We start from the raw sequence: 22,650 nt of genomic DNA on the forward strand, positions 1-22,650 counted from the left end.
TCTTAGGTGGTACCTGAGGAACCTCCTTCTTAAAGTGCCCCTTCCTTTTCAAATTGGGAAGTTTATTGAACTTTGGAAGAAAACCTGTTTGCTTTGAAGTTCTAACTCTGAATTTCCCCGTCGTATCATCATATATTTGGGCATACTTAATGGCTCTTATACCAAAGTTACGGGTCCACAAACTTCCTAGGGACCTTTCGTTGACATTGGATTTGATTTGACATGATGATGATGATGATGATGATGATATAGATGATGCTGATGTTAGGACAGTGTAGTATTGATGCTTTTTATGACTACGTAACATTTAGCATCTAGCATGGGTGATGATGATCATTTCAGTAGCTCCACCCTTTCAGCTTGTTGTATCAGGTTTCATATAGTCTCATAGACCCATTAGTCTTCCGAAGACTTAATTTTCTTTCTTTCTTTCTCTCACGATGTAGAGGGTGACCACAGCATGTAGAATGCAGGTTCAGCCCATTTCAACCCTCCTCAAAGTAGACCATCCAAGCCAAGGTATCAACTCTTCATATGTCCAATAGGATATACAGATCACAAAGATCATGCCCCCCGCCACAGCAAGAGACGACTCGATAGACACAAATACAAACATCTTCGCATCCCACTAGAGAGCCCCCATCATCCATGTCACCTAGACATGTATTTGAGCACTAGTTTTGAGTGTGAGTTGTTTAGATTATTAGCATAACACTCAGCAACGGCCTTAGCGAACCCTTTGCCTCAACCCACACTCTGATTGTACTTTGTCTCAGCCCAACAGGAGTTAATCTCTCTCTCTCTCTCTCTCTCTCTCTCTATCTATCTATCTATCTATCTATCTATCTATATGTATATGTATGTAATTATCTATGTTGTATGTATGTATGTCCCCTTCTTGGTAGTTGCTTTATGCACTCCTTGGGAGTTGCCATGTGCGCTCCTATTAGATGGTTTTTCTATTGTCCCATACACTTTTTGGTCTCCCGTGGACGTTTAATATACTCTCTCTCTCTCTCTCTCTCTCTCTCTCTCTCTCTCTCAGTGGTCGAGCAGAACGTATAACCAGAGAGGGTCACATTGGCACCCTATATGATCATCAGGAGATTGAGTCAAAGGAGCATTTCGCTTTCCGATGCCCCATGTACTATGAGATCAAAGGTCGCTATCATTGCCTCTTCAGGGATGCTTTCGAACCCCTATCCAGTCCCTAGTCCTACGTAGAGCAGAGATACTTGGCAGCCTTCAATCATGAGGTTGTTCAACATAGGGAGTCGTTGCTCCGAGCACGTAGGCAAGATCAAGGCATACATCCAGACTCCTCTCAAAGCATGATCACTGAGTTTTTCCAACAAGATAGCCCCAACCAACAAGACTTATGAAGATGGCGGACACGAGGACCTGAGCCAAAGATACGACAGACTCACCAGCGAACTGAGACACAGATCATATTAGGGGACCTTCTCTCCGTGCTTACCAGACCAGAGACAAAACCCACACGAGTGACAATGGCGATTGTTCGCCACAGGGCCATAGCCAGGAGACCACAGTAAACCACACATGCCGACAATCGCCAGCGCTCCATCACAGGTTTTACGCCACCATAGCAACACACACAGTCATGGTCACTTCTCAGGATTGACACCTCGCCAACTCGCATCCAGTTTGCACCAGTTTCCCTCACACTTGGACCCTTAACACTATCACTCCCATTCACAAGACAGGGAACCCATGAGCCCAAAAAACTACAGGACCATTATGATTGGACATGTCAAGTCCAAGATCTATGCATCAGTGCTCGACACAGAGGTTGGCCGATTTACAGAGCTTCAGGGACTCAAAAGCAGAGGGACAGGCATGTCAAGTCCAAGATCTATCAGTGCTCGACACAGAGGTTAGCGGGTTTACAGAGCTTCAGGGACTCAAGAGCCAAGGGGCATGCATGCTTCTGGACTGGATCATGGGACCCTAGATCACATACTCACACTCAAAGGTGTCACTGAGGAGGCGAGAGCATGGAGACAGAGGGTTTATTGCTGTTTCGTGGATTTCTACAAAGCTTTTGACACAGTGCTGAGAGCTCACCTCGTCAAATGTTTCCAGGAGCTGGGGCATGATCAAGAGATCATCTGAGCAGTAATGGCACTTTATGCGAGTCTCAAGAAGGGTTCTGATAAATTCCATTAGGACCCTAGGGAAGGCCGGTTGCTCCCTCACCAGATCCTTGATCCAGATCCTCCTATACATACATGAATTGGTCTTACTCTCGTCCTCATCAAAGGGCCCCCAGCACCACTTGGATACACTCTGCAGGACACGACTTGAAGGTCAACCTTCCTAAAACCAAGGTCATGATCTTCAATACATCACAGGAAGCCACGCACAGAGAGCACTTCACACTGGATGGATTACTGGTAGAGATTGTTGCATCCTCTACATACTTGGGGGTTCTTTTCTTTTGGCCCGATTTTCACAATGCGAGGGAGGTCATGAAGGACCCAATGGTTGGCGGGGCTGTGGTGGTATAAGTTCAGAGATAGAGCGCTGGCAGCTATCTGTGTGTGTGGTCCGGTGTGGCCTCGTGGCTACAGCTCTGCATTTGACAAGGGCCATGGTAGCTCCTATAGGTTGCGTCACAGGCCTAAACATGGAAGGGATATCTCCAAGCATGATCTGTGCTTCCTCCCTTTGTCAGGTGTGTCGTGTCGGATCTCTACCTAGCCGACTACCCGTTGAACAATGATTTGTGCGATTTGGTTGGAAGAACTCTATGATCATGCTCTAAGGTGGGTTTGCTCGCGTCCCTTGTCCTCGTCTTTGTAGTTTGAGTAGGCTCCCTCGATGCCTAACTGTCTCATGGATGAAGGCATCTAAGCATCTCTGATTTGGATAGGAAAGGAAGTGGGAGGTCTTGTAATATTTTGTAAAGAGACAATAGTTCGAAGCTATCTCTAAAGAGACAATAGTAGCGGCCTGGTATTTCATAGTACATTGGGCACTCGAAGATGAAATGCTCCTCTGACTTGATCTCGTGTAGATTCACACAAGGTACAAATCTGCCTCTCCTTGGGTACTCCCTCAACAATGCGGAGTCGATGAGATAGAGAGAGAGAGAGAGAGAGAGAGAGAGAGAGAGAGAGATTAACGTCCACAGGAGGTCTCACGGGCCTATGGGACAAAGTACATAGAAAAGTGAACTCATACAAGCCTTAGTGGGCTGAAGCAAAGGGTATGCTAGGACCCTTGCTGAGTACTAATCTATGCTAACAGAATTATAATCATAGAAAAAAAAGTCAACTACAACTGCAGAGTGGGCCATATCAATGAATCAATCTATCCAAGCGCTGGGACAAAACCGAAGCATGGTACAGTGATGGCTCTCTGGTGGGCTGTGAAGATGTCTCGTATCTGCATTTGTTGAGTTGTCTCGCGCTGTGTTGGGGGACGCGGTCTCCTCTTTCTTTGGACTCTCTGGGCTATGTCTAGGGTGACCCCTTGTCTCTGTTGGTCTCCCTTGAGGAAAGCTGTGATAGGTCAGACCTCAATAGAGTGTATTCTGGGGGCTCTTTGTTGCACATGTGGCCTCTGCGCCCCTCTCTCGGTAGTACATTGCCGGCTGCTCATCCAGACTGCTGTCATATCGGCTAGCTCCTCCTCCTCCACTACTCCACTGTGTCTTGGGGCTGACTCAAATGTATAGAAGTCTGTGACGTGTCGCTGTTGGAATGGTCACCTCCCCATCTGTAAGCCCCCAAATGAGGAGAGCGTGGGGGAGGGAGACTAGGGCAGGATGTGCCCAAGAGGAAAAGAAGAGAGGGGGCTGCCACATGGGCAGCACCTCACATCAAAGAACATGGAAGGTACCCGGAGCTAGGATGGATCTGCATGGCACTGACATCAGCAGTGTACGGAATTGTACGGCGCTGGAGAAGAGCCTGGCAGAGGGCAGAACCAGCAGGACAGAAAGGCGCTGACATGGCAGGTCAGGAGCGCAGGTGTACGGGGCTGTATGGGGCCTGGTGGAGCAGCAAATGCCAGTGGGCAGTGGCATGCCTTATATATAGTCTGGGCCCTTGCCTAGATTGGAGTGCCAAAAGCCCTAAAAGTGTGGGCCATAAAGGCCTAGTTTTGTGAGCCCTTAAAGGGCTGGACCAGCAGCAGACTGGTCGGCCAGTATGAGGCTGGCTGGTCGGTTTTCTCAGCAGGCCTTAGGGCCTATATAAGGAGAGGCTCTTGGCCTCATTTCAGCATCCAGCAAGTCAGCAAACAGAGGAGCAGCAGGAGCAGCAGAAGCCTGATCTTTGGGCCTACATCCAGGAGGCAAAGCAGGGCCAGAGTTGCTGCATACTGAGCTCACTTGGGGCTGAGCCTAGGCTGTCTACTAGGGCAGCAAGGTGCTGAGATCTTTGGACGGAAAGTATACTTACGCTCGAGGTGGAGCACGAGGGCTCGAGTCTAGAGATAGCCAGCTGATAGGAGAAGGACCTTGTGGTAGGATCAGAGGACCACACCATTGGTGGGACTCTGGATCTATCTCTTTTGTATTGTGTCCATAGTTTTGGACGGAAATATATGAGTTTTGGTGTCTTCTATATCTGGCTGGTTCATTGTCTATTGATGAGTTTGCACATCTATTGAGCACATAAGTAAAGAAGTTTGTGATTCCACACCCCACACGCACACGGTGTGAGCTCCTGGGCATTACTATAAGTCTTCCGCTGTGTGTACCCTCTGTTGGGTATTTTGTAACATGGTATCAGAGCCCAAGGAGGAGGCTCACAGGTGTGGGAGCCTGAAGGCAGGGACCTTGCTGAAGGATGATCTTATTCAGAAGCTCTTGGGAATCGACTTCCACGACTGGAGGATTGTGCCCTTGCGAGAAGGAGGGTGACTCAGGTGCGTTTAAAGTTCGCGGTCCAGGTTATCTGGAGATGTACTTTTGTTGCAAACCTTGCCAAAAGAAGGACGGGTTGAAACAGACCCTCAGAGCATGGTGCCCGGAAGACTCCAGGTTGTTCACTCATTATGAGGGGGACGACTGGAAGATCGTGATGGCTGGATTGCTCGAGTTCGAAGGCAGGAACGTGACTGAAGGAGGTGGTGCCAAGAGGTGCTACCAGAGATGGACCTGTGTACCAGGATGGTGTGCAGAAGCGGAACCGGACCTGGTGGAGTAGGAGCCACTGGATGAAAAGCCAAGAAAAGATTTTGACACCGAAAAGTTTCAGAGGACTACGACCAAGGACTTACTGGAGCATCTTCATCGACGTGTTGGCATTGGGCCGAGATGTGTCGGTGAGAGGGGGTGTTGGAATGGTCACCTCCCCATCTGTAAGCCCCCAAATGAGGAGAGCATGGGGGAGGGAGACCTAGGGCAGGATGTGCCCAAGAGGAAAAGAAGAGAGGGGGCTGCCACATGGGCAGCACCTCACATCAAAGAACATGGAAGGTACCCGGAGCTAGGATGGATCTGCATGGTGCTGACATCAGCAGTGTACGGAATAGAAAGGCGTGGAAGACCGATGGGTCTATGAGACTGTGAAAATCCCGACACAAGTGAGTTGTGAGGGTGGAGCTACTAAACGAGCATTTACACCAATGCAGAATGCAGAGAGAGAGAGAGAGAGAGAGAGAGAGAGAGAGTCCTCGGGAGCCTCACGAGCCTATGGGACAAAGTGTAAAATGTCAAAATGACTTGCAACATCTGGTTAGACCAGAGATTCGAGCAGTGCACATCTCAGCTCGAAATTAATATAGCATAACTATTACATTCCAAATACTACCCTGAAATCGGTGTGAATAACATCAGTTTAAGACTGAGAGTAGGTTTGAAGTCTCGAATGAGTGCCTGCTCATCTCGATAAACTGCCCATTTGCCCTCTTTGCGTGCTTCCTTCACTTTGGTAAGTTCGTTTGCTCTTTGTTTGAGCTGAGTCAGAGTGAGCTCTTTAGATATCCAAACTCGAGTGCCCTTCAGCTTGTTTGCTTGTTTGAGAATCTTGGTTGTTGAAATATTTTCTTTGAAGTAGACTTGTACTTGATTCCCTTTTTGGGGTTATAAGGCCTATTTCCTTCTCATCCCATTCGATTGTGGTATTGCCTTCTTGAGTTGGGTAGACTTCTCTTCCTCAATGTATCCACCTTCCTCATCAAAACAATTAGTGCAACTGTCTTGTAATCCCCCAATGCGTAAGATCTTGTTTCTTGCTATGATTCCCTGCTCTTGTATTTCTCCATAGACATCACATTTGCCAATCTTGTTATGCATTGTTGCTGTAATTTCTTGTCCCATAGATTTGAGCCGAGTAGTGACAATTTCTTGTACCTTAGTCACAAGCTGTGGTGCAGGAGCTGCAATACTACATTGCTGTAAAACTTCTTGGATTATCTGTTGTTTGCCATTGCTCTTCATTTCTTAGAGAGAGAGAAGAAAAAAAGAAGAAGAAGAATATATTATTGTCCTGTGAAGACCAAAAATCGGCCTAGGTCCGTTCCATGTTACAGCCCGTTTCATAGGTTGTCCCTTCTTCTCGGAGGTCACTACAAGTTTGAGGTGGCAATTTCAGCCTCAGCCCTAGATTTTTATGAGGCGTTTTTGTCAAGTAGGTCTTGACCGAGAGAAACATGGAGGCCTCAATTCAAACACTTTGAATGAGCTGCTGCTCCTCCCCGTTCCCCTGCTGCTCCCCCTCCCTCAGCCCGTCCCTCCCTCTCTCCCCTCAGCCTGTCCCTCGCCCCCTCCCTGCTGCTCCGCCCCCTCCCCCTTCCTGCTGCTCCGCCCCCTCCCCCTGCCTGTCCCTCGTCCCCTCCCCCTGCCTTTCCGCCCCCTCCCCCTGCTTCCGCCCCCTCCCCCCTGCTGTTCCGCCCCCTCTCCCTGCTTCCGCCCCCTCCCCCCCTGCTGTTCCGCCCCCTCCCCCTGCCTTTCCGCCCCCTCCCCCTGTTCCGCCCCCTCCCCCTGCTTGCCCTTCGCCTCCCCCCTGCTGTTCCGCCCCCTCCCTGCTGTTCCGCCCCCTCCCTGCCTGCTCTCCCGCCCCCTCTCTTCCTCTCAGCCCTCCCCCTACCTCTCAGCCTGCTCCCCTCCCCCCCCCCCCCTTCTCCTCCCCTTCCCTTCTCTCCTTCCTCTCCCTCTCCCTCTCCTTCTCCTTCTTCTCCACTCCCTCTCAGCCCTCCCCTCCAGCGCCCCCTCCCTCCCTCTCAGCTTGCTCCTTTCCCCTTTCAACCCCTCTCCTCCTTCCCTCCCCTTCCCCCCTGCTTCCTCCTTGCCTCCTTTCCCTTCCTTCTGCCCCCTTTTCTCCCGCAGCTTTTCTGGAACGGAAGGAGCCTTTAATTTGTTAGAGTCGGCCTCCTCACCCCGATTGGCGATGGATACCCCGTCAGCCAATCCTACTCCACCTCCACCGGCCGTGAAAACTATCACTTTCTCTAAAGACGAGTTGCAGCAGCTCAAGAAGGATGTAGAGATTGAATGCTCTACCACGTTGCTAGCACGCATCTTCGGGTCTCACCCCTCCAGATCCCAAGCTAGAGACTGGATGCTTGCGGCTCTCCCCCCAGACCTCACTCCTCGATTGTTAGATGTCCGTCTTCTGGGACGAGGTTTTTTCCAGGTTGTTTTTGGCACTCCAGAGGCTGCGAGCACTGTGCTTAAGGCTGAGTCTTTACACCTGGGACACATGAAGATCTTCTTTGAAGCCTTTCACATTGGTTTCGACCCAGTAGAGGTGGATAAGAAAATCTTCTCGCTCTTCATCAGGTTCCCCGGGCTTCCCTAGGTTTACCATCGACTTCTTTCTGTTATTGGGGAGCATTTTGGTGCAGTTGCTGAGATCCCACCCCTCCCTGGGTTGCCATTGACTGCAGCAGAGGCAACCAAGGCTGATGGGGTTCCTAGAGTTAGGGTCCTTTGCAAGGATTCTAACCTCAAGACGGATCACGTTATGATCCAGCGCCCGGATGGTTCCTTTTTTCGCCAAAGAGTGGAGATTTCAGGCAGGCAGGACCAGTGCAGGATTTGGAGGACCTCGGGACACTTTGCCAGGGATTGCCCCAGGAAGAAGAAAAGGCCCAAGAAGCCCTCTGGTACAGAGGTCCACAGAGGACATCTTGCTTGAGTCTGCTTTTCAGCTTATCAGGGTTGTAGGTCTTTTGATGCAGGGATCAGATTCAGAGTGGTTCTTAGACCCTGACCCCCAGCTACTCTCCACCGGGTCTTGGAGGCTCTGGCTCTATGGAGGAGTTCCCATTAGGTATTTACAGTGGGACCCCGGAGAGTGGGAGTGGATTGACGCGGGGCATCGAGAGAAGAGCATCCCCTTCTTTCGTTACACGGTCAGTAATGCCAGGAGATTTCAGCTCAGTAGTAGAGGTTGGAGACCCTCCAGAGTTCCTCATTGGGAGACTTTTGGTATACTGCGGATTAGCAGAGGTACTTCTGGAGGAGGCTCTGGAAATCCCACAGGAATAGAAAGATCACTATCTTCTTTTGGCTTTCTATCCATGGAGGGATTGCAGTGAACCTTTGGAGGTCCAGATTCGGAGCCGACCCTACTTGCCCTCGTTGCCTTTCTGCTTCAGAGTCTATTCAGCATTGCTTATGGGATTGCAGACAGGCGAGATTGATTTGGACGGGGATAGCCAGGATCTTCAGTCACTTTGCCCATTCCCCATTTTTTATGACTTGGGGCTCGGTGGCTTGGCTTTCTCTTACAGGACCTCAGGTTTTCTATGAGGGAGTTGACTCCTCTCGGGCCATTTCGGTTCGACGTCATCGGGTTGAGTTCTGTTCATTGGATGTGGTACCACACCGTCCTTTTACAGTTGTACATGCCTCTGTGGATACTTCTTGGGAGATTCTAGCGAGCATAGCAGCCTGGCATATCTGGAGAGCCAGATGCACAGAGGCTATGGAGGGTACTCAGGTTCATCCCTCGCACACATTGGCTAGTATCTGGACAGACATCGTACACACTCTGATGGCCGTATGGACGGGTATGCAGGGGGACTCCCGTGCAGCCTCAGCTAGGAGGGCTTCTTTCTTCAGGGAATGGAAGGATTCTCCTTTCTTCTCTGAATCTACTACAGGGTTGAGATGGCACTTTCAGCCTCAGCCTTGGCTTCTTTCCACCTCACTCTGAGGGGTTTTTTTAATTTATCCTCATGATTTCATGATGTATTCCGCTTTGAGCTTGCTCTCGCGGGTTTTTGTTCTTACTTAATAGAAGTCGTTTTCATGGAAAAAAAAAAAAATCGGCCTATGGGACCTGAAACAATACAAAACCTTACATACATAAAGACTCCTCCCTCAAAGGGGAGGGTAATAAGAGAAACTACCTTTATGTCTAGGTGAGTTTCTGTGCTTGAAAAGCTTAGATACAAATGTTCCTAAAGCTGAGGGTGACGCCTTATGTAGCAAATCAGCCAGTCTGTTATGTCCCTCAAGAAGAGAGCTGAACTTTTTCCTAATGTGTGCATAGTAAGGGCATATCATTACCATGTGTTCTTCTGTTTCTGGCATACCTTGGTCACATAATTGGCATATTCTGCTCTCTCTTGGCATGTCTTTCCATCCTCCTATTTCAATTTGCAGCTAGTGTGATCGGGTGCGAAGTGAAGCCAAAGCCCTCCGCTTATGCATTGCCATAGGTGTGCAAATGTACTTATGCGTGGCTGACTCCTCTGCCGTATAAGTGGGCCAATATTGGGGGTTGGTAAATGTGCAGTAGTACTCGAACTTATCTCTATTTTTAGCTGTTTGCCATTTCCTGTGTAGTGCATTCAGCAGGTCACGATGAAAAGCATCTTCATCTACCTCCTCTGGTGAGTAGTTCAAGTACTTCCTGAACCAATTTCTCAGATCTAGTGCCCATCCAGATGCCAAAATCTTGCTCTTGTTTGTCTTTTGGGGCTTTTGACTTTCTCCCCATGCCCTCTTTGGCAGCCTTTCAGCATCCATGCCTTTGACCTTTGTAATGTATTTGAGTACCTTCTTTAAAGCATGTAACTCTATGGGTAAGCATCCTGTCTCTAGAAGTAGCAGAGAGTAGGGTGTAGTAGCCTTGATGCCAAGGTGTCTCCTAATAAAAGATTTCTGCATTTTTTCCAAATCATTCCATTTCGAGGATGATATACTCCCTGTCATCCTGCTTCAACATGTATCCACTTGCTTGGTACTATTTCTTTTCGTTTTTCAATAGTATGCTTATTAAGAAATGAAATGTTTTCCTACTGTTTAGTTACGGACAATGGGGACTAGGTCTAGCATTTGAGGGTGGACCCCCTTGCTTGGGGTTATGGGCATTAGTGACCCACAAGAGTGATGGCCTCTCTTTGAGAGGGACATCTAGAAACCACACCCCACCTGAGTACCCAAACATGGCACCAATCAAATGCACAGATTGCATACCGACCTAGGAACCATTCAAGAGAATGTTCCCTGAGCTTTGGGTGTGGGCTTGGCAGCATGCCAAGAGTAATGGAGATACAAGATAAGACGACAAACAAATGAGCTCAGTACGGCTCAGTTATGACCTTAGAGTACGTCAATAGATAGTCTAAGCTGTTAGGAACCCGTGGGTGCGATCAGAATTAAATTCTGACAACTTTGAAATTTTAGGGTTTTTGGGAGTGATGTGGCAGCTGACACGTGGCAGACTGCCACATGGAATCTGAGCTGGCAGGTCAGTCCACCTGTCCCACACATGTGGCAGCATGCATGGCAAGTGGCAGGGCATGCAGGCCAAGTGTTTGGCCCTAAATCTTGTAGATTTGGGGCAGGTTGTGGGCTGTCCTCTTTGGGACTGCAGCCCACCAAAAATCTGGGACAAGTGTCCACCTTCCACTCTAGGCCTAGGGGGGGGGGCTGAGCCTATAAAAGAAGGCCTCTCCCCTTCATTCCACACATGAAAATTTCGTCACTTTTCTTCTCCCTCCTTTTGGATGATGCAGCAGAACCTCTCCAGCTCCTTGGGTGCAGCCTGAGGAGGCCAGCTTCTCCTCAGGCCATTCTCTCACCTCAGCAGCACTTTCTCTCTCTACAACAGCACATTCTCTCTCTACAGTTCCAGCCCCTCCTCTCCAGAAATCTGCCCCCTCTCAGCTCTTCTGGAACAGCAGCAGCATCCTCCTTCACCTAGCCTGGAGCAGCCACAGCCCCTTTCTCTCTCCTGCTGCAGTCTTTCTCTCTCTACTACAGAATTTCTCTCTCTACTGTTCCAGCCCATTTTCCTTGCAGAAATCTGCCTTTCTGTGCACCTCTGGAACAGCAGCAGCTCCTCTCTTACATCTCCTCCCTTGGGATCAGCATTGGCACTCTCTCTCTACAGCTATCACTCCATAAAAAGCTTTCTCTCTCTAGCCTACGGGTTGTTTTTCTAAGCTGTTCTCATTCCAGCCCCATTTCCACACTCTCCTCACCCAAGGTAGCTTCAGAGGCATCAAGGACTTCATCTACAAAAGGGTCAAGTCACGAAGGGAGCCTGTATTGTCAAGTTTATCTCATTTACAGCACTATTTCATGTTGTTTCTACTATCTTTCTAGAAACTAGTGCTTGTCTCTAATGTTGGATGTAAGTGGTGATTGTTGCAGGCTTCTTCCTTGTGGATTGGGCAAGCCAAGAGTTGAAACCTGAGCTTGGAGTCCTCCTTTTTGTTGTCTACCTTGTACATATGCTCTTGAGTCTTGTATCTAGGTCCTAGGTTTTCACTGAGTTCATCAGTTTGGAAGGTGCATTGCACCTTGGTCTTGTATCTCCATTTTCAAGAATAAAGTGAGCCTGAATAAGGGGGGGGGGCCGTCTTGGCCCCTCAATCATATTGCATTTTTCCAATGATGTCACTTTGTGTTTAAGCTGTATAAGTCTTAATTCCAGCTTAATTGCAAACTCTTAAGTTCAAGTATATGTGTTTGGCAACTCGCAATCATCTCATTCAAATGCCTCTGCAAAATCCGTTGTCTGAATTGATAGAAAGCACCGAGTAGTTTACACTCCCACCCCACACCTCTACTCCTTAGAGCACTGTCTGTATCACATATGCTCCAAAAATCATGTTTCGTACATGCCATCTTCTTGTATTGCTATTACTGCAGTCATTTTCAAATTGGTAATACTTTCCCCATCCTGCATCAAGTCTCCGTTGCACACAGCTGCTCCATTTATTATTGGCTGGAATTTGAATGCCTAGGTATTTGAATGAGTGCACTGTATCAACTGGTTGACCCATGTATGAGATTGAGGGGGGGTTGCTTGGCTGTATAGTTTTGACTGTCATGAGTTTAGTTTTGGTAACATTAACAGCCAGCCCACTTTCCGAACAGAATATGCCGAGTATATCCATCATTTGTTGCTTCTTGCTCTCACTATCAGTGAAAACAACCACATCATCTGCATAAAGAAGCAACCAAATCCCAAAACCTGCTAGGTTAAGACTGGACAATTCTCTTTTACATGCTTCTTTGTGCACCAATTCCTCAAGTCTATCAATGCACAAACCAAACAAGGTGGGTGAGAGCGGGCATCCTTGTTTGACCCCCATATTACTGTAGAATTCTTGTGACATCCCATCCTTACATTTCAGCTGGCTTTTACTTTCTCATAAAGTCTAAAGACAGTGAACCTTATCTCCTCGGGCACTTCTATGCATTGCATTCTCTCCCATAGCACGTCTCTGGGCAGTGTATCAAATGCCTTTTTAAAGTCAATAAAACAACAAAAGAGTGGTATCCCCTTGAGGCGGCTTTCCTGCATCAAAACTCGGAGGGTGACTAGGTGATCCACCGTAGAGTGTTTGGGCCTGAAACCCGCTTGTCCCACTGCCCTCTTCTTTTCCTTTTCTGCCCAAATACTCAACTTTGCCTCTACTATTGTACTATATAGCTTGGCTAGAGTGGAACATACCATAATGGTTCTATAGTTTGATAATTGATCGCGGTCACCCCCCTTGTAAATTGGTTTGATCCAGTTCTCTTGCCATTCTATCGGGAAGCCATATACCAATGCTTGGTTCAATGCCATTAGTATGTGCCTTTGCGTGTGTTCGTTGGTCCACTTAATAAGTTCTGCCGTGAGATGTAGAGAGAGAGAGAGAGAGAGAGAGAGAGAGTACATCATTGATGAGATATGGATCATAAAATCTCTAGAATGCAAGTCTGAGATTTTTGAAACGTTTCTATTTGAAACCACCAGACATGTTTCTAGAAACATTTTTGGGGACTCTTGTGTAACAACATGCACAATTAAGCACTATCGTATTACATGCTCCAAGTGCTGAACCTTGTTTTGAAAGGTTATGCCACAAGAAGTCAATCTTGGTATGTGTATGTATGTGGTCCAGCTTGCTATTTTTACTTCGTGTCATTTGAAATTGAATAGACGTCATTGGCATTAGCAAGATTGTGTTAACTTGTTTATGTTATCTCTTGTTGTATTCAATCTTGCTTCAATGACAGATTTAGCAGAAATTGCAAAATTTTTAGGCTTGACTCCTACAATCGATATAGAGGCTATCCAAGTAAGTTTGCTTTTCCTTTGTTGAGCTTTATTGGATTTCCTGCAAGAACACACATGTATGTAGAAACTCACACAAATATGAATTTGTACATGAACTAGTGTTGGTCCCATATGAATAAAAGATTAGCATGGTTTTTAAAGTTGGTTGTTTGGCATTATTTGGAAGACATATTAATATTTGTGATTTATACATAAAGGCTAATGGTTATGCAGAAAGTTTTCTAGAAATGGTTATGCAGTAGCACCAAAGGACTTGCTTTGTGATTGTATGAATTGCTTTGTACTCGTCACAAATAAGTTCAAAAGAGCTAGTACAACACCACCCTTGAGTAAGTCTCGAAGTATAGGCAGGAATGTGCCTTATGCAATTTTCTACACGGTCAAGGTCCACATATGGCACAAATGCAAAAATGTCAGCAGAGAACCAGTATTAAAAAAATCGATGAAGATGCATCAGCAAATGTAGGAAAAAGGGCCAATGAAGGCTTCAATCAGAAGGAAAAAATTAATTAAGAGCTGTCATTGTTGGAAATGGAACCGAGAGAACGCAAGAGAATGGAGCTGAAGCAAGCTGACAAAGCTAGGGTAGTCATAGAGATGAAACCCTAGAATGACCCTAACCAGGTTGAAAGATGTGTGGTGACTAACTCACCCACAAACTCAACCTCTAATTGCGGTTAGGGGTAAAAAACCTTAATAAATGAAAAAAGTGAACCTAGCCCCTTGTTACATAACATTGGCCACTGCCTTAGGAAATATAAATATGACAATGTCACAATGTACAAGGCAAACATCAATCACCAAACGGATATAAGCTCAAAGCTTTGCAAAAAGCCTCAAACTTTGGATGAGGTAATGCTTTAGTGAAGAGATCTGCCACATTCTGTTGTGTAGTGCAGAAGACCAAGCTGATGTCCTGTGCATGTAGCCGCTCCCTGACATAATGATAATGAAATTTAATGTGTTTCATATGAGCATGAAACATAGGATTCCGTGCCATTACAATAGCACTAGCTTAAAGAGAATTGGAGTAGGTTCCTCCAATGATGCCTGAGACAGATTCAAAACAGCAAGGAGAAGTTTCCAGAAGCTCCAAAACAGTCCCGAGATTGGTAGAAAAGCTTCAAAACAGCAAAACATTAGTTCTTGCCTTCCCGGATTGGGAACTCAGAAAGGACAATAGAGGTACCCTTTTCTTACCACCTAGATCAGCTGACACCTATAGCTGGATGCTTCAGTTTGAAGACCTTCAGGAGAGTGACACTAGCTAAGGCAAACGAGCCATTGACAATGTCCTTGATAGTGGTCTTGAAGCGGAAGCATATCTGTAAATTGATGACCGTGTGCAATTGAACGGTCAGCATATTGTTGCAGAGGACTAGTCCTCTGCAGGCGGTGGGTTATAGTTGACATGTGGGACAGTAGTCCGCTAAGATCTTGATGCTTGTTGCTTGAGCTCGCTTACTACCAGAAGGATGTAGAATGGGTCTAATGTTTCATGTTAGTTGGTTAAGAAAAAGACTATTTGAAAGGGAAAGTTTGTTAGGAGAAGATATCCTCATAGACTTTATGGAACCTCCAGTACTTCCTCATGAGCAAGGGAGTGGCTTTGGAGGAGTACAGACAAGCTAGGTCAAACATCTTAAAAATTACCACCTACAGCACGCGTTTTCCTTATAATAAATAGCTTTAATGGTGTGTTGTAACTCTTAAATTTGCTTGTAACTTACTGTGTGATTCCTTTGCAAGAAAACGTATTGTGACTCTGAAACAACAGTAAGAAGTTGTTATAATCTACAAAATCTATTTGTAATGAAATGTGCCATTGCTTTGCCTTGCCATTTAGTTCAAATTAGTGTTAAGAAAATTCTCTCTTTCAGGGAAGAGGCAGTTATGAAAGCCGTGCTGAAATGCTTCGTCTTGTTGTGGATCTAGTAGAAGCAAGCTGTTTTGCAGACAACCCTGAATGGAGGTGAGGATGAGATCATATTCTTCCTTCTTGTAGTTTCTCATCTGTGGTTTATGTGTTACATGTAGACAGTATAAAGACAGTTTATTTTATTAACTCAATACCAGCAATTTCTCGCTCCTAAGATTTTGTGTGCAGTGTGTTAACATGGATTGTAATTTGTGTAGGGTTTGTTGTAAAGATATAAATTTAGTATGTGCATCAATGTTATATGAAAAATGAATGCGGAATGGGGAACATGGTCATAGAGCTCTACTTGCCTTTACTGCCTGGAAGCATATAGGAATCAGACTATGATATATGACCATCTGCCTACACATCACAGTAAGTATATAGTGTTTCAGCGCATCAAACCTAAGGCTGAGGAAAAGATGAGACTAAGATGCTCTGGAGCCTTGTTGGACCAACACTGAAGGTTATGATATTCCACATAAGAGTAATGACTTCAGAAAAGCTTACATACCCCACATAAGAGTAATGACTTAAGAAAAGCTTATTTACCCCTGCATAGGAAAACCTTGTAATTGTTTTCATATTCCTGCATGTCATTTCACTGTCACATACCTACTTGAGTCCACTTTCACTTAATAGTTATATTGCATGTTTACATTCAGCTGCTCGATTTTCTGCATTTCATTTTGGATACTACATTGAGCAAGCACCTAAATTATTGTGCTTGGCAGTGTCGATGACCAGGTAGCAAAAGATATTCTACTTCTGGATGCATTGGCAGAGAGACAGGCTCAGATATTTTCAGATGAGTGCAGATTATTCCCAGCGGATGTTCAGATTCAGTCCAGTTTTCCAGTGTAATGCTCCTTTTGAATGCTTGCTCCCTTTTGTTCATGTTTAAAAGCACCTTGAAGTAGTTGGGGAGTTTGGTGAGTGAGTGGTGCTTTGAAAAGTGATATTTCTGTATGTTGTTGCATTGTCTGTGTACTACTGTCTTTGTGAATGCCTCCTTGGCCTTCTTAAAAAAAAAAAAAACCTCGCGCGCTGTACTCGGTCGACTCAGCTTCACCTACGGTGGTGAACCTGTCGAGATATTGCAGTCCTACACATACTTGGGAGCAGTCTTCACAAGACCCATTTTCGTGATGACCCACACAGCCCAGGCACGACTCACTCGGGAACAGAGTGCTTTGGACCGGCTAGAGAGACAGTGCTTCTAGGCACACTTTCAAGATCCACCGACGCTTTTTGACACGTTAGTGCGGCCGACGGCCATGTATGCAGCGCCCTTCTAGGGGAGCAATCTCCCGAAGACAGAGTGGAGGAGATTTGAGCGGCTACAAGTGACAATGAGGTCTGGATGATTTGGAGTAAGTCCTCGGTCCCACATGAGATAGTACAGGCGGAGTTCGCCATGACACCTCTCCAGGTTGATGCCATCGTCCAAGCAGTGACATTCATCCATAGGGTTTGGGATTTACCTCAATGGAGACTACCAAGGTTGGCACTAGAGTCATCCAAACGACACGCAGAGAGCGGAGCAGACAAATGGTATGCACGTGTACCATATGGTTTGCCAGGCACGGCATTCTGATGGACAAGCTCTCCCCACTTCAGTACAGCATGGGCGCATCTCTTGAGTTGATCCCACGAGATGAGATTAATCGTATCATACGGTTAAATCTCCTCCATCTCCATACATCTCGGACTAGGGAGGGATCAAGAGCTTCCCACCAAAACCCAGTTTTATCGCGACCGCTTCTTGAGAGTACCCGATATCTTGAGGACAGAGAAGTCTCACATGCACTGAAGATCGCCATTGGACAGATGCGGGTTTTAGCTCATCAGTTGAGGAGTGAGGCAAGGAGAGCAACATGTATACCCACACAGCAACGGATTTGTATGTTATGCACGTTGGGAGTGATTGAGGCAGAGGATCATTTTCTTTGTGTCTCCCCAGCCTAGTATGACATCCAGGGATGATACCACTGCCTCTACCAGGAGGGGAGCGGTTTTAGCCCACTCTCGTGATTGATCCACTTTCATGACCAGGTCTGCATTGGGCTTTATCTTCTTGAGATGCGCCGACAGAGGGAGACTCTATTACGACAGATTAGAGAGGAGCAGGAGTCGACCAAATCACATGATACAACAGCTGACAGCAATCAATACTCACACCAGAGACAACCACAAACTCACCTCCTTAAAGAAGATGGTGATGTCTCCTCACCAAAGCAACCACGAACTCACCCCCTTGAGGAAGTTGGTGATGTCTTGGCGACGAAACCATGAAACCGGCCTTCAATAAATTAAAGGGTAGTAGAACTAACAAATAACCAGCCAACCTTGTTATATTAACAATTCAGCAAAAGTACAACTAGTAGATGGGGAGCTAGAGTGCAAGACACAGATTGGCCCCAAACCTTGGCGCCCCTTTAGTTATTTCTTTAATTAAGTGAGAGGCCCTGAATTCCAGGTTACATAAGGGATGCATTCTTTCTTACATTTCCCATTAGGCATCCACATACCTCTATTGTTCTTTGCTTCCACTAAACCTGGCAATAAGTATCCATCTCTATTCTCAGCCTAGAACTGTTACTAGCAGCCCACTCAGCCACTCAGTTCCCCACAGCTGTCACTAGTGCCCAATTAGCCATCCATTTGCTCAAAGTAGAGAAAGAAAGCATACATAAGCTTTCTCCACTGTCCAGGATTGCCACTACCTATAGTCTCTCACCCTATGGGCAGCACATATCCTGATACTTCAACTTGTTTCCCCATAGGAGTGTTAGACAAAGAGAGAGTGAGAGAGTAAGAGAGCTGAACGTCAGATTGCAATAGATGAAGTGACTGAATACAACAAGAGGGAAAGGTTTTGTCTAAGTGACAAAACCTTATCCTTCACTAACCATAGTTAGTGAACTAACTGTGGTTAGGGGGAAAAACCTCTAAGGAGAGAAAAGTGCCCCTAGCCTACTTATTACATTACATTGGTCACTGCTAGAATATAATAATAATTCTAACACCCCCTTGCAGTGCCAATGTCATGTACAAGGAAATATCAATCACCAAAAGGAGATAAGTTCAGGGCACTTCGAAATGCCTCGAACTTTTCACGTGGAAGTGCTTTGGTGAAGATGTCTGCAACTTGTCATGTGTTGACACATAGATCATACTGATCTCTCGTGCTTGGAACTTCTCTCTGACATAGTGATAGTGAACCTCAATGTGCTTTGTGCGAGCATGAAACACATGATTCTTTGCCACTGCTATAGCACTCTGACTATCAGTGAGAATTAGAGAAGGACCCTCCAATGAAAGATGAAGATCAGCAAACAAACGACGGAGCCAAACACATTCAACTGTCCCTGTGAAAGCTGCCCTGTACTCAGCTTCACATGAGGAGGTAGCCACTGTAGATTGTTTCTTGCTCAACCAAGAAATGCAAGCATGTCCTAGAAAGAAACAAACGACGGAGCCAAACACATTCAACTGTCCCTGTGAAAGCTGCCCTGTACTCAGCTTCACATGAGGAGGTAGCCACTGTAGATTGTTTCTTGCTCAACCAAGAAATGCAAGCATGTCCTAGAAAGAAACAATTCCCACTGGTGGACTGCCTAGTATCATAGTCTCCAGCCCAATCTGAGTCACTATAAGCATGCATCTGCAAGTCACCCCCCTGGGAAACATCAAGCCAAAAGACCTTGTACCTTGCAAGTAACGGAAGATGCGTTTTACAGCTTGCCAATGCATAATCCTTGGGCTGTGCATATACCTGCTCACCTGAGAAACTGAAAACTGAATATCAGGTCGTGTATTGCAGAGATAAATGAGGCATCCAACAGCCTGGCTATAGAGTGTGACATCAAATAAATCACCTGCATCATGCATTGTAAGCTTCAGCCCCGGCTCCATGGGAGTGGACATAGGCTTGCAATAATGCATGTTGAATCTATCCAAGAGCTTTTGAACATACTTGGACTGAGACATAACAATGCCATGTTTCTCTTGAATAAACTGGAAAAGAAATGTAACAAGCCCAAGTTTGACATATCAAATGTAGCTTTCAATTGGACTTTGAAATCTGCAATTACTTCCTCATTTGATCCGGTGAGCAGCATGTCATCTACATAAAGAATGATGACCAAAATATCCCCCCCATCCTTCTTGATGTAGAGGGTGCTCTCAGTTGGACTATTGTGCAGCCCCTTGTTGGTTAGAAAGGCATCAATTTTGGCATACCATGCACGTGGGGCTTGTTTCAGCCCATACAAAGCTTTATTCAGCTTGCATACTTGATGTGCATTTTTTGAAATTTCAAAGCCCAGAGGTTGTTTGACATAAACCTCTTCCAACAAGTCTCCATTAAGGAAAGCTGTTTTAATGTCCAACTGATGAACATTCCATTCAAAATTTGCAGCCATTGCTATAACTGTCCTGATGGTGGTCATTCTGGATGTAGGAGCAAAAGTCTCCTCATAATCTATGCCCTTTTTTTGAGCATATCCTTTTGCAACCAGCCTTGCCTTGTACCGATCAATGGACCCATCTGGCTTTCTTTTGACTTTGAAAACCCAACGTGTACCTATGGCATTCTTACCTGGTGGCAAATCCACGACATCCCAAGTCTGATTTTTATGAATGGACTGCAATTCATCGTGCATGGCATTCATCCATTGCACATTATCCTTTGCTTCTTCAAATGTCTCAGGCTCCTCCTCATCAAGAAGAGTACGTGCATAAGCTGATTCAATTGAAAGAGCCCCCCCCATGTGCCTTACTGCACTATGAGTTCTGCCAGGCAATGGAGCCTCAAGCTTACTCTTCCTAAGAATCTGAAGCAACCAATGCGGGACTGTTTTGGTTGCGTGTATCTCTTGAATTTCTTGCCTGACAACTTCATCCACACCCTGAGGTTGTACTAATTCAGATGGGGGCTGAATCTGTACATGTGGATTTGGCGGAGGTTGCTGTAAATTCTGAGTTTCAGCGGGGGAACCAAATGCTATAGGAAACATCCCCTTAAACACATCATATGAAGAGGTTGGAATCTGAAATTCAGCATGTGTATGTACAAAATTTTAAGAGAATATAACATCTCTACTAACAAAAATCTTGCGTGTAGCAGGATTGTCGAGACGATAGCCTTTGCTTTGTGAACTATATCCCACAAAAATGCATTTGAGTGCCTTATCTGACAACTTTTGTTTGAACTCCACAGGCACGTGGGCATATGCAACACAACCAAAAACTCTGAAATGGTCCATGGAAGGCTTTCTCCCATGCCATGCTTCATAGGGAGTGATTGTCTTCAAAGCCTTTGTAGGAGTCCGATTTAAAATATAGTTGGCACACATGAGGCCTTCCAACCAAAACCTATGAGGCAACTTCTTACTTGTGAGCATGCATCTATCCATTTCCATGGTGGTGTGATTCTTCGGCTCAGCTTTGCCATTCTGTTGAGGTGTAAGCCTCAGTGTAAGCTGATGCATGATGCCTTTTTCTTTCAAAAATGTCTCAAATTCATGAGACATATACTCCCCCCCTCGATCTGTTCGAAGTGTCTGCACCTTGAGTCCTATCTCATTCTCAACCATAGCCACAAAGTGTTTGAAATGCATAAACACTTCTGGTTTTGCCTTGAGACCATAGACCCAAGTGTAGTTGGTAAAGTCATCTATGAATGTAACAAAATAGAGATAACCCCCAAAAGCAGGTGTCCTCATGGGACTACAGACATCACTGTGAATAAACTGTAATTTCCGTGTAGCTTTCATTGCACCATCCTTTTTGAATGGAAGTCTATGCATTTTTCCAAGAATGCAGCCTTCACATGCATGAGGAGGCGGCAACTCCAAGGGAGGCAATGCATCAACCATATCATGCCTCTGAAGTGTTATTAAGCTGCCATAGTTCATGTGCCCATACCTAGCATGCCATAACTTCGCATTCTGCATCGCAGCAGTGGGAGTGCTAACTGATAATGCAAGATGGGATCTTTTTTCATATAGATCAAGCTGAAAAAGACCCCGATACAAAGTGCCAGACAACATCAAAGCATAGTCATTTTCTTTGTCTCTGAGTGCACACTTGTCATCATAAAAAACAACCTGAAATCCTCCTCTATTGAGTGAGGACATTGAAAGCAAATTCTTTATCCGTGGCACATAGAGTACATTTGAAATTCTGAAATCTGTGCCAGTAGTGGATGTGAGAATAATGTCCCCCACTCCACACACTGAATAAGAAGAATTATTCGCGTAAGTTACCTTCTTCTTGGTGTGTAAAGAATGCAGAGTTACAAACAGACTCTTCTTGGAAGTGATGTGCTTTGAAGCACCACTGTCAAAATACCAAGTATGAAGTGTCTCATCAACACTAAAGGAGCATTCATCTTTTAAAGGATCATAACTGCAAGTCAAGAAAGCATATGGGTGATCATCTTTAGTGGCTGTAATATCAGAACTACCCACTGAAAAATCTGAAGTGCAAGACAGAAAGGCATAGTGCTCTTTAACCAAGTTGGCTGCAACATCTCCTCCATCATGAGAATGTGGAACTGATGCATCTGACACAGCCATACCGGAATCCCTTTTCTTCTCTTTGGCTATGCGCTTCTTGCACTCTCCCAGATAGTGACCTGGCTTTTTGCAATAATGACAGATGCCCTTCTTTTTCTGCTTATTTGTATCACCCTTTGCCTTATAAGAAGGTTGTCCAGAATCAGCTTTATGCTGATGTGTGGGCTGATTGGCATGTGGCTTTTGCTGCCCTTTACCCTTGGGCTTGAACTTGGAGAGCATAGCATGCTCGCCAGCCCGGCTTGCTATATTTTTGCGAGTTTGTTCCTCCTGCAAGAGAAGTCCTACCAACTCATGAAAGGAGAGAGGATTGTTGCCCCCCCTCAATGACAAATTCAGCGAGGTGTGGAAACCAAGATAGGACTCAGCATTCAGAGTGGTGGTGATATCTCTGAATTCATCAATATTCAGCAATTGTTCCCTAAGGTCTTGAAGCTTTGTGAGGTGAGAATTCATGGAATCTCCCTCCTTCATATGTGTATGGGAAAGTTCTCGCTTCAGAAAGGAAACCCTGGCATCATTTCTTGCTGCAAACATACTCTCTAGTATCTCCCAAGCTGCCATAGATGTCTTGCATGACCGAATATGAGGTATAATGAACCTCTTGATAGAAAGAGAAATTATTGAAAGAGCTTGTGCATCT

General features: G+C 45.8%; 1 protein-coding gene across 2 annotated transcripts in view; it reads left to right on the top strand.

Moving 5' to 3' along the window:
- Positions 1–22,650, top strand: part of AUG7 (nuclear matrix protein) — a 65,308-nt gene that overhangs the window by 30,208 nt on the left and 12,450 nt on the right. For both annotated transcript variants that reach the window (XM_087395519.1, XM_087395518.1), the window contains exons 3-5: positions 13,445–13,506; positions 15,386–15,477; positions 16,158–16,283. In XM_087395519.1, the coding sequence (XP_087251645.1) occupies positions 13,445–13,506; positions 15,386–15,477; positions 16,158–16,283 (280 nt within the window). The remainder of the gene's footprint in view (positions 1–13,444; positions 13,507–15,385; positions 15,478–16,157; positions 16,284–22,650) is intronic.

This window comes from Dipteris shenzhenensis, chromosome 24, assembly GCF_047967505.1.
Source record: "Dipteris shenzhenensis isolate YYH24624 ecotype China chromosome 24, Dip_SZ_1.0, whole genome shotgun sequence".
In the NCBI taxonomy this organism is placed as follows: Eukaryota; Viridiplantae; Streptophyta; class Polypodiopsida; order Gleicheniales; family Dipteridaceae; genus Dipteris; species Dipteris shenzhenensis.